This window comes from Ictidomys tridecemlineatus, chromosome 6 (genome assembly GCF_052094955.1).
Source record: "Ictidomys tridecemlineatus isolate mIctTri1 chromosome 6, mIctTri1.hap1, whole genome shotgun sequence".
Taxonomy (NCBI): domain Eukaryota; kingdom Metazoa; phylum Chordata; class Mammalia; order Rodentia; family Sciuridae; genus Ictidomys; species Ictidomys tridecemlineatus.
The window spans coordinates 61,971,996-61,987,036 of NC_135482.1; the positions used below are offsets into that span (position 1 = coordinate 61,971,996).

The 15,041-nt window shown below is 42.0% G+C and overlaps 2 protein-coding genes across 22 annotated transcripts in view; one reads left to right on the forward strand and one right to left on the reverse strand.

The window, feature by feature from the left end:
- Znf740 (zinc finger protein 740) overlaps window positions 1-2,647 on the reverse strand; it is a 10,084-nt gene extending 7,437 nt beyond the window's left edge. For 4 of the 8 annotated variants that reach the window (XM_078014609.1, XM_078014604.1, XM_005325016.5 and 1 more), the window contains exons 1-2: window positions 2,367-2,505; window positions 1,214-1,528 (exon numbers count right to left, since the gene is read on the reverse strand). In XM_078014609.1, coding sequence (XP_077870735.1) covers window positions 1,214-1,222 — 9 coding nt within the window. In that variant the 5' untranslated portion in view covers window positions 1,223-1,528; window positions 2,367-2,505. Of the gene's footprint in view, window positions 1-1,015; window positions 1,529-2,366 lie in introns of all 8 variants that reach the window. The other 4 variants (XM_078014608.1, XM_078014605.1, XM_013358433.4 and 1 more) reach the window with 2 other exon arrangements.
- Window positions 1,826-15,041, forward strand: part of Csad (cysteine sulfinic acid decarboxylase) — a 27,457-nt gene continuing 14,241 nt past the window's right edge. For 7 of the 14 annotated variants that reach the window (XM_013358427.4, XM_013358428.4, XM_078014594.1 and 4 more), the window contains exon 1: window positions 1,826-1,984. Coding sequence is in view for 1 of the 14 variants with exons in the window: in XM_013358425.4 (XP_013213879.1) it covers window positions 1,962-1,984 (23 nt within the window). In the remaining 13 variants the exon portion in view is untranslated. Of the gene's footprint in view, window positions 1,985-2,334; window positions 2,477-15,041 lie in introns of those variants that run through there. The other 7 variants (XM_078014598.1, XM_078014596.1, XM_078014591.1 and 4 more) reach the window with 5 other exon arrangements.

Consider the following 15,041-nt stretch of genomic DNA (forward strand, 5'->3'; position numbering starts at 1 on the left):
TAGAATGGGCCCCAAACAGACAAAGGAAGAAGAAACCAAAGGGTTTCTACTCTGCAGGGAAAGGAGGAAGCTGTGCATGCAGAAGCAGCTGGAAGAAAGCCAATTATAGTATAATCAGGCTGCCATCCTGGTGAGACTGGTAGGGGAGGTTCCCTGGAAGAAAGCTAGAAGCAGCTCTGGGAATGTGTGCACAAAGCTTTTCTACCTAGATGACTACAACAGGCTATCTGGTCATCCTGTCCCTCCAATCCATCTCCACTTACACAATGACAATTACCTTCTAAACACAGTGATTTCATGTTATTCTGTTGCTTAACACTATTTAGGGAGGCCTCTTTCCCTATAAATAAGATCTAATTCCTCAGGAAGGCATAAAAGGCCCTGGGATCATACTCTGCTTACTTCTCCAGGAAAACACCCCCCCACCATCATTATCTACTCTATCTCCCAAATTATACCCATTTAAATCCTTTGCTTTGTAACTACCAAACTACCTGCACACCTTGTACCTCCTCACATTCTCTTTTAGTCAAAGCTTCTGTCTACATAGTACCCCTTGTCTGATTGTCCTTCTGTTTGTTAATCTAGCAAAATCCTTTGCATTCTTCAAGCTTCATCTTCTTCCATCTAGGCAGCAGTATCACTCTGCGGTATATATGTCTATTTTTTGTACATTCCTTCAATCAACAGTTTCAGTCTCTACTACTAGTCAGCCACTATGCATTGTGAATATAAAAATAATAGACTGTCTTTCCCTCCCTTCCCCCCAAACCCAAGTAGCCTGGAAGCTTACTGGGGACAAGAACAATCTTATTCATCTTTGTATTTCCAGCACAATGCCTTACATGTAACAGGAGCTCAATAAATTCCTGTTGGAAAAAAAACAACAACAAACGAAGCATTCACCAGACTATGTACTCTTTTATGCCCCTCAGCACTTAATGTACCAAATGCACACTGAGTACATGTTGCTTTGCAAAAGTTTCATTAGTGCCTGTGATGCAGTATAGCCTACCTCCTTCATTTGACTGGAAGCTCCCTGAAGGCAGGGGCTGTGGCCTGTCTCCTTTCCTTCCTCTAGATCTCCCCCTGGTGTTTAATACAGAGCTTGGCTCACTGGGTTGGTCAATATTGTTGACTAGGGCAGCATTCAAGAGTGTAACTGCAAAGAGGCTTCCCAGTGATCTTGAAGGAGGACTTTAGAGCTTTTTACCTGAGCCATGCTGACTTTTCACTTAATGCAACCCAAAGTTCAGGAGTTCCTTGATCCAGCTTTCCTTAAGACACTGCCTTTTGAAGAACTGTCACCAAATCACAACAATGGCTCCCTCATGTCCTCTCAGTCCTGCTGCCATACTGAACTGCCTTTGTCTTCCAAAAGAACTTTGTGTCCTCCAAAGGGAAAACAGGTGTTCCAAGAATCCCTGGTCTCTCTGGCTTCTGCCTGTTGTCTGAAGAAAAGAGAGTCTGCTAGTCTTGGTTTTCCAGTTGAATTCTCTTGATTTAGCTCTTGATTTGTTCCAGAAACCTGAAACCAAAGAGGGAGATGGGGCCCTTAAGTGCAACATCCTCAGGCCATAGAGTGACATGAACTTTTTTTTTTTTTTTTTTTTTTGCTGGGCGCACTCTGAAGCTCAGAAAGAGGACATAAGTCAAGAGAGCGTTCTTTCTAGGTCAGTAGAAGAAATTGGTCTCGTAGGCAAGGAGGGGCAGCCAACAGAAGCAAAAGTAACAGGGACCTCTTAGGGAGTAACTCTGTCAACAGGGTTACTGCTTGGATTTGCCCTCTTAGGAATGGAAGAAGGGGGCGGAGGCCTTTCAGGGCTTTTGGGCCAAGTGGGCCGGCCCGCAAAGCTGGCACTCTACAGAGGCTGAGAGACCCGGGGTGGAGGAAAGCTCGGGGGCCATCGCTGGGCGCTGAGGCGACGGGCAGAAACCACACTGGCAGTGCCCACACGTGTATGTTCTCTGAGTCTGCCCCAAGGTACGTAAACTCGTTGCGGAGGTGGAGGGCGGGCAGGCAAAGCTAGGCATAGCGCGTTCCCTCCCTCCAGCCACCCAGACAGGCAGCCGCAGCGTCCGCCGCACCAACCGAGCCGAAAAGACGAGAGCGCGGAGCATAGCGCGAGGTGCGTGCTCGCGCCCGCGTCCCTTACAAGCGAGCCTCCGTCTCCAGGGCCGGGGACGCGGCGGCAGGCGCCGGCGGGGGGCGGTGCGCGCGCGGCCCTCCCCCAGACCCCCTCCTTTCGCCACGCGCCCCTCCTCCCCTCCCCTCCCCCTTCCCGCGCGGCGTCCCACGGCCTGCGAGCTGCTGAAGCGCTGCCGTCCGCCTGGACGACGCTGCGCACCTTGGGGCGTGCGCCTACCTGCCAGGCACGACTTCCCGCTGCCTCCCCAGCCGCGCGGCGCCTCCTCCAGGCCCCAGCACTCCGTGCCAACCCTGCGGCCGCCGCTGTCCCCGCCGGGACCGAGGCAAGTTTACAAACACCAACCTGGGGCCCGTTTCCCCGGAAGCACTTCCCCCTCCCCCTCGTTCTCTCCGCCGAGCGGCAACATCCACTTCCGGGCTCGGGAGTCTGGACAGGCGGGGACAGCCAGAAAAGGGGTGAGGCTGGGGACGCGCGGAGTGCTGCAGCTGGCGAGCCGGCGATGAGGCGCGCGGGAGGATGGGAGGAGGGCGGGCCGGAGGGCTGGCGCGTGCGCCGTGGCGAATGCGAGCCCGGGACGCCATCTTGACTGAGGGCAGGAATAGGATCTGTAAAATCTCCAGGCGCTGGTTGAGAGGGCTTCTTGGGAGAGCTGGCTTGGACTCTTTGAAACAGTGCCATTTCTTTCTCTTCCGTCGCTTCTGGGCTCGGAGTCCTAAGTAGAAGCCAGATAGTTCACACTTCCGATCTTTTCCTTTAACTCGGTCAGGTTTGTCTTTTCCTGAGTTTGCTATCGGGCCCAGATCCGCAGATTTTAGGGTCAGCTGGGAGGAGTTAACTTTCTTTGCACAGCCCTGCCTTGTAAACCCAACCATAATCTGAAAATAAGTGTCTCAAGGAGTTCCTTGAGTAGCCCGAGGCTGCCATGCTCCTGTCCTCGCAGAAGTCAGAGGACACCCTAGTTACCTTTTATTTTTATTCCAGGCTGTCTAGCTCTGAATTCGCTGGAATAGGACATAGAACTTACCTTAGTTTCCAACAAAACTAATTGGACAGTTGGACATGCATTTTGGTCCTTAGGCCGGGCTGAATTAGAAAAATGGAAAAATTGAACCCATCTTCAAATTCTACTCCAAACTTTAGCTGTTAGGGAGGGGTCTTGCTAAAGATGCACTTTACTGAAGGAAATGTTGATTCCATTTAAGACCTAATTTCTGCTGTAGGTGCTATCAGGTTGTGAGCTTAGGAAAATTGATGGCTCTATTAAAGAAAAAATGCTTATGATGAAACAAAACAAAAATTCCCAATCAACTTTTGTACACAAATTTTATTTCCCCAACCTGTCAACATTTTGGGCCATTGAAAGCAAGTTCTTTGTGCTTTTAGTATCATCCCAAAATTGAATAAGATTGAGAGAGCAAAACATTTCCAGAAATATATCTTTAATTACAAAAAAAAAAAAAAAGGGTTGGGGGAGTGTAGCTTAGCGGTACAACAGTTGCATAGCAACTGGGTTTAGCCCCTCTGAGCTACATCCCTGGCCTGGGTTCAATCCCCAGTACCAAAAAAAACAAAACAAAAAAAAACTCTTATTGCATTTTGACCATTTTAATTGTTTTTGTAAATTGCCTATTCATATCCTTTGCCCATTAAAAAAATTATCTTTTTCTTATTGACAATTATTTGAAACATTCCTATCAACAAGAGAAACAAGTCAAGAATGTTTACCATTAACACTAATAATCTATTGTATATCAATTAAAAATGAGGGCACCGAAAAGTCTCATTATGTTGGGCTGGGGATGTGGCTCAAGCAGTAGTTCAAGAGTGTGGCCCCGGTTGGATCCTCAGCACCACATACAAACAAAGATGTTGTGTCCGCCGAAAACTAAAAAATAAATATTAAAAAATTCTCTCTGTCTCTCCCTCTCTCTCTCTCTCTTTAAAAAAAAAATCTTAAAAAAAAGTCTCATTATGTTAATATATTCATTTATAAAGAGAAACAGTTGACGAAATAGTAAAATTAATATTAGAGTTCGGCAACATAGCCAGATGTAAGATTAACAAATAAAGATTATATAAAATCAAAAATAAAAAGGACTGGAAATGAGCAGGGCATGGTGGTGCAGGCCTGGAATCCCAGCAGGTTGGGAGGCTGAGGCAGGAGGATCCTGAGTTCAAAGCCAGTGTCCACAATGGGGAAGTGCTAAGCAACTCAGTGAGATACTGTCTCTAAATAAAATACAAAATATGGCTGCCAGTGTGGTTCCGTGGTTGAATGCCCCTGAGTTCAATCCCTGATACAAAAAAAAAAAAAAAGGACTGGAAGTGTAGCTCAGTAGTAAAGCACCCAAGTTCAACCTCCAGCATGAGAACAAATTATATAAGTAAAATATAAAAACAATAACCATGAAATGTCATAGAATAGTCTCATTTACAGTAAAACTATTACATTTCTAGAAAAAATTTTAATAGGGAACTGGAAGTCAGATTTATTTATTTTTTGGTAGTAGGGATTGAACCAAGGGGTGTTTTACCAGGGACTTATATCCTCATTCCTTTATACTTTTTGAGGCAGGGTCTTACTAAATTGTTGGAGGTCTGAGTTGCTGAGGCTGGCCTCCAGCTTGTAATCCTACTGCCTCTGGCTCCTGCCACAGTCATATGTTAAGAAAACCAACCTGGGTGCTATGGCTCATGCCTGTAGTCCTAGCAACATGGGAGGCTGAGGCAGGAGGATTGAGAGCTCTATGCCAGTATGGGCAACATAGTGAAACCCTGTCTTGAGGGTGCTCAAGCCGTAGCGCGCTCGCCTGGCATGCGTGTGGCCCAGGTTCGATCCTCAGCACCACATACAAACAAAGATGTTGTGTCCGCCAAAAACTAAAAAAATAAATATTAAAAAAAATCATTCTCTTAAAAAAAAAAAAAAAAAAGAAACCCTGTCTTGAAAAAGAAAAAACAAACAAAACAAAACAGGCTATTTTAATGAAATCATAAAGGCCTAATTAGATGACATTTTATTATGTCCATTAGTAGGAAGACATAGTAGTCTTGTAGTTTTGTAGTAGTCATAGTTTTATAGGGACATCAATTCTTGCTGTAGATTAAGGTAAACTAAATTCTAGTTAAGACACGATTTTGCATGGAATTTTTAAAAATATTTTTTAGTTGTAGTTGGAAACAATATCTTTATTTTATTTATTTATTTTTATGTGGTACTGAGGATCAAACCCAGGGCCTTGCACGTGCCAGGTGAGTGCTAAATTAAGTAGTACTTTATTGCTGGACCACAACCCCAGCCCCTTTGCATGGAATTTAAACTAATTGTTTTACTTTTTTTTTTTTTGGTGGGGGTAGTGGGAATTATTATTTAGCTCTACTGCTAAACTATATCCCAGCTCTTAAGCTGATTTTTAAATTGATATGGAGGGCTGGGGTTGTAGCTTAGTGCTAGAGCGCTTGCCTAACATGTGTGAGACACTGGGTTCAATCCACAGCACCACGTAAATACAAATAAATAAAATAAAGGTATTATGTCCATCTGCAGCTAAAATGTTTTTTAAAATTGACATGAAAAAGAATAATTGCAAAAAGAGCAAAGAACATTCTTTTTTTTTTTTTTTTGGCTGCTGTTGTTTTGGTACTGGGGATTGAACCCAGGGGCACAACTGTGCCTCTGAGCTATACCCCCAAACCTTTTTTTTTTTTTTTTTTAGTTGTAGATGGGCACAATATTTTTATTTCATTTTTATGTGGTGCTAAGGTTTGAACCCAGTGCCTCATGTGTGCTAGGCAAGTGCTCTGCCACTGAGGCACAAACCCAGGCCCCAAAACCTTTTTATTTTATTTTTGAGACAGGGTCTATTACTGAGATTGGCCTTGAATTTGAAATTCTCCTGCCTCAGCCTCCTGAGTCTCTGGGTTTCTAGGTGCTCGCTTCACTGGCACAAAGAATATTTTGAGGGGCTGGGGATGTGGCTCAAGCGGTAGCGCGCTCGCCTGGCATGCGTGCATCCCGGGTTCGATCCTCAGCACCACATACCAACAAAGATCTTGTGTCCGCCGAGAGCTAAAAAATAAATGTTAAAAATTCTCTCTCTCTCTCACTCTCTCAGCCTCAGTCTTCGTTTAAAAAAAAAAAAAAAAGAATATTTTGAAAACATTTGAGTGGTTAAAATTATGAGTGAGAAATAGAAAGCTGTGAATAAGCTTTCATCACTTTAATGGTGTCTCTTTACACAAAATTTTTAAAGTTTCACATTGTTAAATCTGTCTGTGGTGGGCTGGGGATGTGGCTCAAGTGGTATCATGCTCGCCTTCAATGTGTAAGGCACTGGGTTCGATTCTCAGCACCACATAAAAATAAAATAAAGATATTGTGTCCACCTAAAACTAAAAAATAAATATTAAAAAAATAAATTAAAAAATCTGTGGCTTTTGAATTTTTGTGTCATGCTACCTCAATATTATTAAACTATTTTCCTGTACTTTCTTCTGGTATTCTGGTTGTTGTATATTTTCACAAATATTTGTATATTGGCTGCAGTTCTTGTGTGTGTGTATGGGAAGAAATAATGAGACCAGACCTAATGTAGACAGACTAGCCTAGAAATTAGCAAAAATTGGTTATACCGCCTTTGTAATTTGGACAAATTAATTCACTCTTTCCAGCCCAAGAGTCCTCATTTTGAAGACAAGAATGAATGAATACCTATCTAATTTCTAGTACCGTTATGAGTATCAATGAGATAATGGATTAGAGGGCTTTCAGTAGGGGGAAAAAAAAAAACTTTGCAAATCAAGTTACCATCAGTACAGATTCCTGGATGATGGGAATCAAATATAAGTGGAATGCAGTGGTATTTTCAGTACCTATAAATAGTTGATGAATTCAGCAAATGTTTATTGATAGCCTTTGTGCAAGACTCTAGTTGAAAGCACTTTAAGAGGCACTGCCAGCCGGCCATGGATGTGTACACCTGTAATCCTAGTTGTAATCAGTCTGTAATCCTAGTTTAGGCTGGAGGATTGAAGTTCAAGGCTAGCCTGGGCAATTTAGTGAGACCCTATCTCAAAATAAAAAGGGCTAGGGGTGTAGCTCACTGGTAGAGTACCCCTGGGATCAGTCTCCAATACCAAAAAAAAAAAAAAAAAGAGGGGAAGGCAACTGCAATTGTCAGATCCTTTTTCCCCCAGGCAGGACTCCTGCTCTGTGACTTTCCCCAACTCAGGCCCACCCCATCCTTTTACCAAATCGAAGTATAAGATTCCTGAGTAGTCTTTTCTGGCTCCTGTTCTCTATCATCTCATGAGCCTGAGTATTTGCTCCTGGAAGCCTGGGTTGGGCCAGTAGAGCAGAATGAAGCAGTCCTACCTTTTCTTGGTGAGCACACTACTCTGTGGTGGTAATCATGTCTTCAGTTTGCATCCCAAGCTCCCTTGCTGGCTTGCTGGTTGGAGTCCACAGCACATACACAGCAAGCACCTGGGGCAGTGCCAACCAGGCGGCAGAAGTAGACAGTCGATGTTTGCTGAACAAGCTGAACCCTTTCCCCTCTGTGAACCAGCATGGGTTGCATAATCAAAATGAGCAGTGTCTGTCTCCCTTTGCCACCTGCTAGACCTTTGATGATAGTGGATAGAGAAGTTGGGAAACCAAACAAGGGACATTCCTTGATTCTAGCAATGTGTATGTTTTAGGGAAAAAACTTTTTTCTTTTTGGTACTGGGGATTGGTACCAGGGACACTTTACCATAGAGCTATACACCTAGTACCCCACCTCCTTTTTTTTTTTTTTTTTAATTTTGAGACAGGGTCTCAATAAGTTGCTTAGGACCTGGCTAAGTTGCTGAGGCTGGCCTCCTATCTTAGTCTGCTGAGCCACTGAGATTACAGGTGTATGCCACAGCTATCAGCTGTTTTAGAATTCTTATGACCCCTTAATTCCTTCTTAATTTTTAAAATTGTTTTGAAATATCTTTATTTTAGTTGCATAAGTAATATGAAATTTTTATATAAAATTATAAAAATATGGAAGTTTATAAATAAGAAAATTTAAATCATCCATAATTCTAGTGCCCGATAATAACTGTATATATACATATATGTGTATATACGTATACATATGTATATATAAATATATAGTATGGGGCATTGGGAATCGAACACATGGTTGGTTTACTACTGAGCTACATCCCCAGTCCTTTTTATTTTTAATTTTGAGACAGGATCTCACTAATTTGTTTAGGGCCTCACTAAATTGCTGAGACTGGCCTGAAAACTTGTGATCCTTCTGTCTTAGCCTCCTGAGTAGCTGGGATTACAAGTGTATGCCACCATGTCTGGTTTCCCTGTTCTGTTTTTTATGTGTGTGGAGCTGGGGATCCAACCCAGGGCCTCACACATGCCAGGCAGACATTTTACCACTGAGCCACATCTGCAGCCCCCAGTGGATTTATTAAAAGACTCAAAAAGACATTAAAATATTAACTAGCTAGACAGGGTAGCATTTACCTGTAAAGCTACTCAAAAGGCTGAGGCAGGAGAATCACAAGTTTGAGGCTAGTTTGGGCAACTTAAGGATACTCTATCTCAAAAAATTAAAAAATGCCCCTGTGCTCAGTCCCCAGTATTGCAAACAAACTACAAGAAGTGAATGCTAATGGGTGTAGGTTTCTTTTGCGGGTAATGAAAATGTTCTGGAATTAAATAGTGGTGACCCATGTACTATTTTGGGAAAATACAAAAACAAAAACACTAAATTACTTCAGAAGAATGATCTTTATTGGGCTGGGGATGTAACAGTGGTAGAGAGTTTCTCTGGTATGTGTGAAGCCCTAGCATCACAAAAAAAAAAAAAAAAAAGAAAAAGAATTTTGGGCTGGGGTTGTGGCTCAGTGGCAGAGTGCTTGCCTAGCATGTGTGAGGCACTGGGTTCAATTCTTAGCACCGCATATATATAAATGAATAAAATAAAGGTTCAGCAGCATCTAAAAAATAATGAATTTTATGGTATATGAATCATATCTCAATAAACTGTTATTTTTTAAAATGCCTGTATATGCATATACACAGTATTGTCTTTTTCTGAACTGTCTGAAAATTGCAGACACCATGCCTCTTTATTATTGAATGTTTCAGCATATTTTCTAACAAGAATGTTTTCTTACATAGTCTAATACAATTATCAATGCAGGAAAGTTAATACTGATTTAATACTAATATTTATGGTACTACCCATAGTCAGATTATACCAGTTGTGCCAATAATATTTTTTCCTCCCTGTGAGACAGTCTCAGTTTGGTTTTGAACCTGTGAACTCATGTGGTTTTTCTACTTCAGCCTCTCAAGTGCTGGGACTGTTGGCACATGCCTCCATGTACACCCCCAATAATGTTCTTTAATTTTTTTTTTTTTTTTAGTTGTAGATAGAAACAATGTCTTTATTTATTTTATGTGGTGCTAAGGATCGAACTCAGGGCCTCACATGTTCGAGGCAAGCGCTCTACCACTTAGCTACAACCCCAGCCCCAATAATGTTCTTTTATTTTTATCTTTATTTTTATTTTGTTTTTATTTTTATGTGGTGCTGAGGATCAAACCCAGCACCTCGAAGGTGCTAGCTAGGGAAGCGTTCTACGACTGAGCCACAACCTCAGCCCCTCAATAATGTTCTTTATAACATTTTTTTTCCCTTCCTTATCCAGGAGCCAAACTCAGATTGTATGTTGCTTTTGTTTGTAATACCTTAGTCGTTTTCAATCCAGAGCAGGTCCTCAGCCTTTTTTTGATTTTCATGACATTAACTTTGTTTTGTGGTACTAGGGATTTGAACCCAGGGCCTCTCACATGCTCTACCACTGAGCTATAGACTCAGCCCCCAACACTGACATTTTGAGTATAGGCTAGTTATTTTGTAGAATGACTCTTAACTTAGATATATTTATTGCCTCATGGTTAGATTTGGTTATACTTTTTTTTTAAACATTTATTTTTTGGTTGTAGTTGGACACAATTTTTTTTTTTTTTTTGTACCAAGGATTGAACCCAGAGGGACTTAACCACTGAAACCTTTTTTCTTTAAAAATTACATTTATTTTATTAATTATTTTTATGTGGTGCTGAGGATCGAATTCAGGGCCTCGCACATGCTAGACGAGTGCTCTACTGCTGAGCCACATCCCCAGTCCTGGTTATACATTTTGGGTAGAAATTTTATACAGGTGGTGTTGAGTGTTTCTCAGTGCCTCACATCAGAAAGTGCCTGGTGTTAATCTGTTCCATTATTGGTGATGTCAGCTTAATTGTTTGGGCAAAGTGGTGCCCAGCAGGTTTCTCCACTGTAAAGTTACTATTTTCCTTTTGAAGTTGTGTACGTGAGTGATCAGTACTGGATTGAATTTAGGTGTGCTGTGCCAATGAGCTACATCCTCAGTCCTTTTTTATTCTTTATTTTAAGAGAGGAACTTGCTGAGTTGTTGAGGCTGGCTTTGAATTTTTTAAAGATATTTATTTTCATACTTTTTTAAAAAAAAATATGTATTTTTTTTAGTTGTAAGTTAAAATAAAATACCTTTATTTTATCTTTATGTGGTGCTGAGGATGGAATCCAGTGCCTCACAAGTGCCAGGTGAGCGCTCTGCTACTGAGCCCTACCCCCAGTCCCTGACCTTGAATTTGTGATCCTGCCTCAACCTCCTAAATTGCTGGGATTACATGCATGAGCCACTGTGCATGGCCTTTTTTTTTGTACCAGGGATTGAACCCAGAGGGACTTAACCACTGAACCATTTACCCAACCCTTTTTATTTTTTATTTTAAGACAGTGTCTCACTAAGTTGTGTATAGTCTCACTAAGTTGCTGCAGCTGGCTTTGAACCTGAGATCCTCCTGCCTCCACCTCCTGAGCTGTTGGAATTACAGGCATATGCCACCACATCTGACTCCTTAAGGAACTATTTTTAAGGGGAAAAAAATTACAGCATAGCCCAACTCAGAGGAAAAAAGTGAAGCTTTATCCAGGTTTTAGTGTTGTGTTGAGGGAGAGAGAAAAAAAGGTGCAACAGCCTTTGAAGATTCAATAAAAAAGATCAGGGACTGGGAGTGTAACTGAGCAGTAGAGTGCAAGCCTGAGGCCCTGGGCTCCATCCCCAGTACTGCAGAAAAAAGGTCTGCTGTGAAGAGGAGGTGGCTGGAAGGGGGCATGTAGTGAGAGATTTTTTTTGGGGGGGGTGCTGTGAGGAAGAGTTAGAGGATGAGGATTAAAGAAGTGAGCAGGAATAATTGAGAGTTGTCCCTGAGGGGGAAGGAGAGGAAACCTTTAGACCTCTGTAGAGCACTTGCTTAGCACACATGAGGCACTGGGTTTGATTCTCAGCACCATGTAAAAAAAAAAAAAAAAAAAAAAGATATCTTGTCTATATACAACTAAGAATATTAAAAAAAAAACCCAAAAACATAAATGAGTGCACAGAAGCAGTGGAGACTGAGGTGGAACAGAATGTGAAACTGCCACAGGCCAGTGTACAGCCATCTTGTGGAGGTTTATCTCACCCACTGCTCTGAGCTATGCAGTGTCCTCCCCTGGGAGGGACACACTTTTCTCACCCCCTGCCCGGGGCTCCATGTACAACTTAGTTTGGACAGTGGGGTGTGAAGAAATGCGCCACATGCCAGGTTTGAGGAGAAGTTTTTAAGAGTTTGTGGTTTTCTCTACCTTTGTTCTTTACTCTCTGCCATGAGAACAGTGTGTCCCAGATAGTTCTTTCAGTCTGGGTTTTAGAATAAAATCACATAAATCAGAACTAGAGCCAACACCACCATCAGAACTAGAACCATTAGAGAGGAATAAACCTCTGTTGTTAAGCCAGGTGCGTTGGAGGGCACCTGTAGTTCAGCATTCTGGAGGCTAAGCAGGAGGATTACTTGAGCCCAGAAATTCAAGATCAGCCTGGGAAACAGTGAGATCTCATCTCAAAAACAAAACAAAAGCTTATGTTGTCATGGGCAGGTGAGATTTTGAAGCCCTTGTCACTACAGCAAAATTGACTAATAAAGACATTCAAATAAATTACAATTATACTGAGATTTTTTTTTTTTTTTTTTTTGCTGTGTTAGAGACTGAACCGAGGGCCTTACACATACCAGTGAGCCATACCTTCAGCCCTGAGATCATTTTTTACTCCTCATTTCAAATGCTCAACAGCATACTCTCTTGCTGAGGCTGAGTACACAGGCATTTTCATATATGATACCTTTGTGGATATTGGCAATCCCTATCCAACTCAACCCTGCAGATGGCTATAATGTAAAGAAGACAGAGCTGGGGATACAGCTCAGTTGGTAGAGTGCTTGTCTCCCGCATGCACAAGGCCCTGCATTCAGTCCCCAGCACCACATACACACACACACACATACACAAAAGAAGAAGATAATAACATATTAGCGAGGATGTGAAGAAACTGGAACTCTCATACATTACTGGTGGAAACTATGAGGTGGTACAGCCATTTTGAAAAACAGTTTGGTAATTCCTCAAAAACGTTAACTATAGTTACTATATGACTCAGCAATTTCACTACCAGATTTGTATCCAGTAGAACTGAAAACATATCCATTCAAAAACTTGCAAACAAATGTTCCTAGCAGCATTATTTATAATAGCCCAAAGGTGGAAACAATTGAAATATGCAAGAACTGGTAAAAGGATAAATTAAATGTTGTAGCAGGGCATGGGGGCATACACCTATAATCCTAGCAGCTCAGGAGTCTGAGGCAGGAGGATCATGACTTCAAAGCCAGCCTCAGCAACTTAGTAAGGCCCTAAGCAATTTAGCAAGGCCCTGTCTCAAAATAAAAAAAAAGGACTGGGGATGTGAGTCAGTGGTTAAGTGCCCCTGGGTTTAATCTCAGTATCCCCCCCCCCAAAAAAAAAAAGAAAGAAAGAAAAAAAGAAAAAAGATGGATATGATTCAGTCATAAAAAAACAATGAAGTACTGATACATGCTATGATGTGGATGAACCTTGACTACATTATGCTAAGTAAAGCTCCTTGCAAAAGGACCACATAATGCCAGACACAGTAGTGAAAGCCTGTAATCGCAGCAGCTCGGGAGGCTGATGCAGGAGGAACGTGACTTCAAAGCCAGCCTCAGCAATTTAGCCAGGCCCTAAGCAACTCAGTGAGACCCTATTTCTAAATAGAGTATAAAAAAGGGCGGGGCGGGGGGGGTGCACAGATACCGTTCAGTGGTTAGGTACTCCTGAGTTCAATCCATGGTATCAAAAACAACAAAACAAAACAAAAACCCCCACATAGTGTATGATTTCTTTTATGTGAAATGTCCAGACCAGGCAAAGCTGTAGAGATGAAAAGTAGATAAGTAGTTGCCAGAGGTTGGGGTAGGAGGAACAGGGAGTGACTATTATTGAATTTTTCTTATTGAGATGAGGAAAATGTCCTGGAGTTAGTGGTGATGGTTGCACAAGTTTGTGAATATATGAAAACCACTGAATTGTGTACTTTAAAGAAATATTTTTTGTGGTAGGTAAGTTATATCTTAATAAAGTCATAATATTAAAAAATGAGAAAGTTCTAAATGTACTCATATGATAAGAGCACCCATATTTTATTAACTGAAAAAAGCAAGGTACAGAAGAATGATTATGTACTAACTTTTGTATGAAGAGAGAGAAAATAAGAATATATATTTACATTTGTTAGTATTTGCCTTAAAAATGCTAGTGATTTCCTGTGTGAGTGGGAGTGAGACTGGGTCACATAGAATGAGATAGGAATTAGATTTTTCGTTAAACTAGGTGGCTGGGATTACAGGCATGCGCCATGCCCTGCCGAAAGCAACCTGTCTTTCGTCTACCCTCTATATTTCTGTGCTTCCATCATATGTACCTCTTTTTTTTTTTTTTGTCAGTTTTTAATCTCTTTGGTTTGTTTGTTGATTTATATGTGGTTGCTGAGGATCAACCTGCTGCCTCACACATATTAGGCAAGCACTCTACCACTGAGCCACAATCTCAGCCCTCTTTGTGGTTCTTTTTTTTTTTGGTACCAGGGATTGAACTCAGGGGCACTTGACACTGAGCCACATCCCCAGCCCTATTTTTTTTTAAATATTTATTTTTTAGGTGTAGATGGACACAATACAATGCCTTTATTTTTATGTGGTGCTGAGGATTGAACCCAAGTTCTGCCCATGCTAGGTGAGCACTCTACCGCTGAGCCACAATCCCAGTCCTATCCCAGCCCTATTTTGTATTTTATTTAAAGACAGCATCTCACTGAGTTATTTAGCATCTTGCGGTTGCTGAGGCTGGCTTTGAACTCACAATTCTCCTGCCTCAGCCTCCTGAGCCACTGGGATTACAGGCATGCACCACAGCACCTGGCTGTCTGTGGTTCTTGTTAGGAACTTTCTTCAAATATCTGGTTATCCTTGGTTGTCTGCTCACATTTGAGGGCAAGGCACTAAGACATATTGGCAGGTCCGAGTCCCTGGATAGGCTGTACTGACTGGTGGCATTGCTGACAGGTGATTGGGTGAGGACTAAAATGAGCCAATAGGCTTTTCTCTGGGTCTTGTTCAGTTTCTAAAAAGAAGACTCCTCTCGTCTCTGGCCCTGCAGAGTTTGCCCCTGGTCACTAATTATGAGTGATGATTGGGAAAGGGGCTGATTTGATATGTAGCTTCCTCTTAATCCTCCAGTGTTCAGTATAGTGCCTTGTCCCCAACTTCTGGTGTCTTTCAGTCTTGGGCTCTGTCTCTATTTCTCCGGGCTGCAAACCTTCATCTTCTTTGGAAGAAAGAAGTTGGAGGAAAGTTGCTGGCTGAATGGGCAGCAACTCCCCTTTAGCAGAATATGATTCTAACTG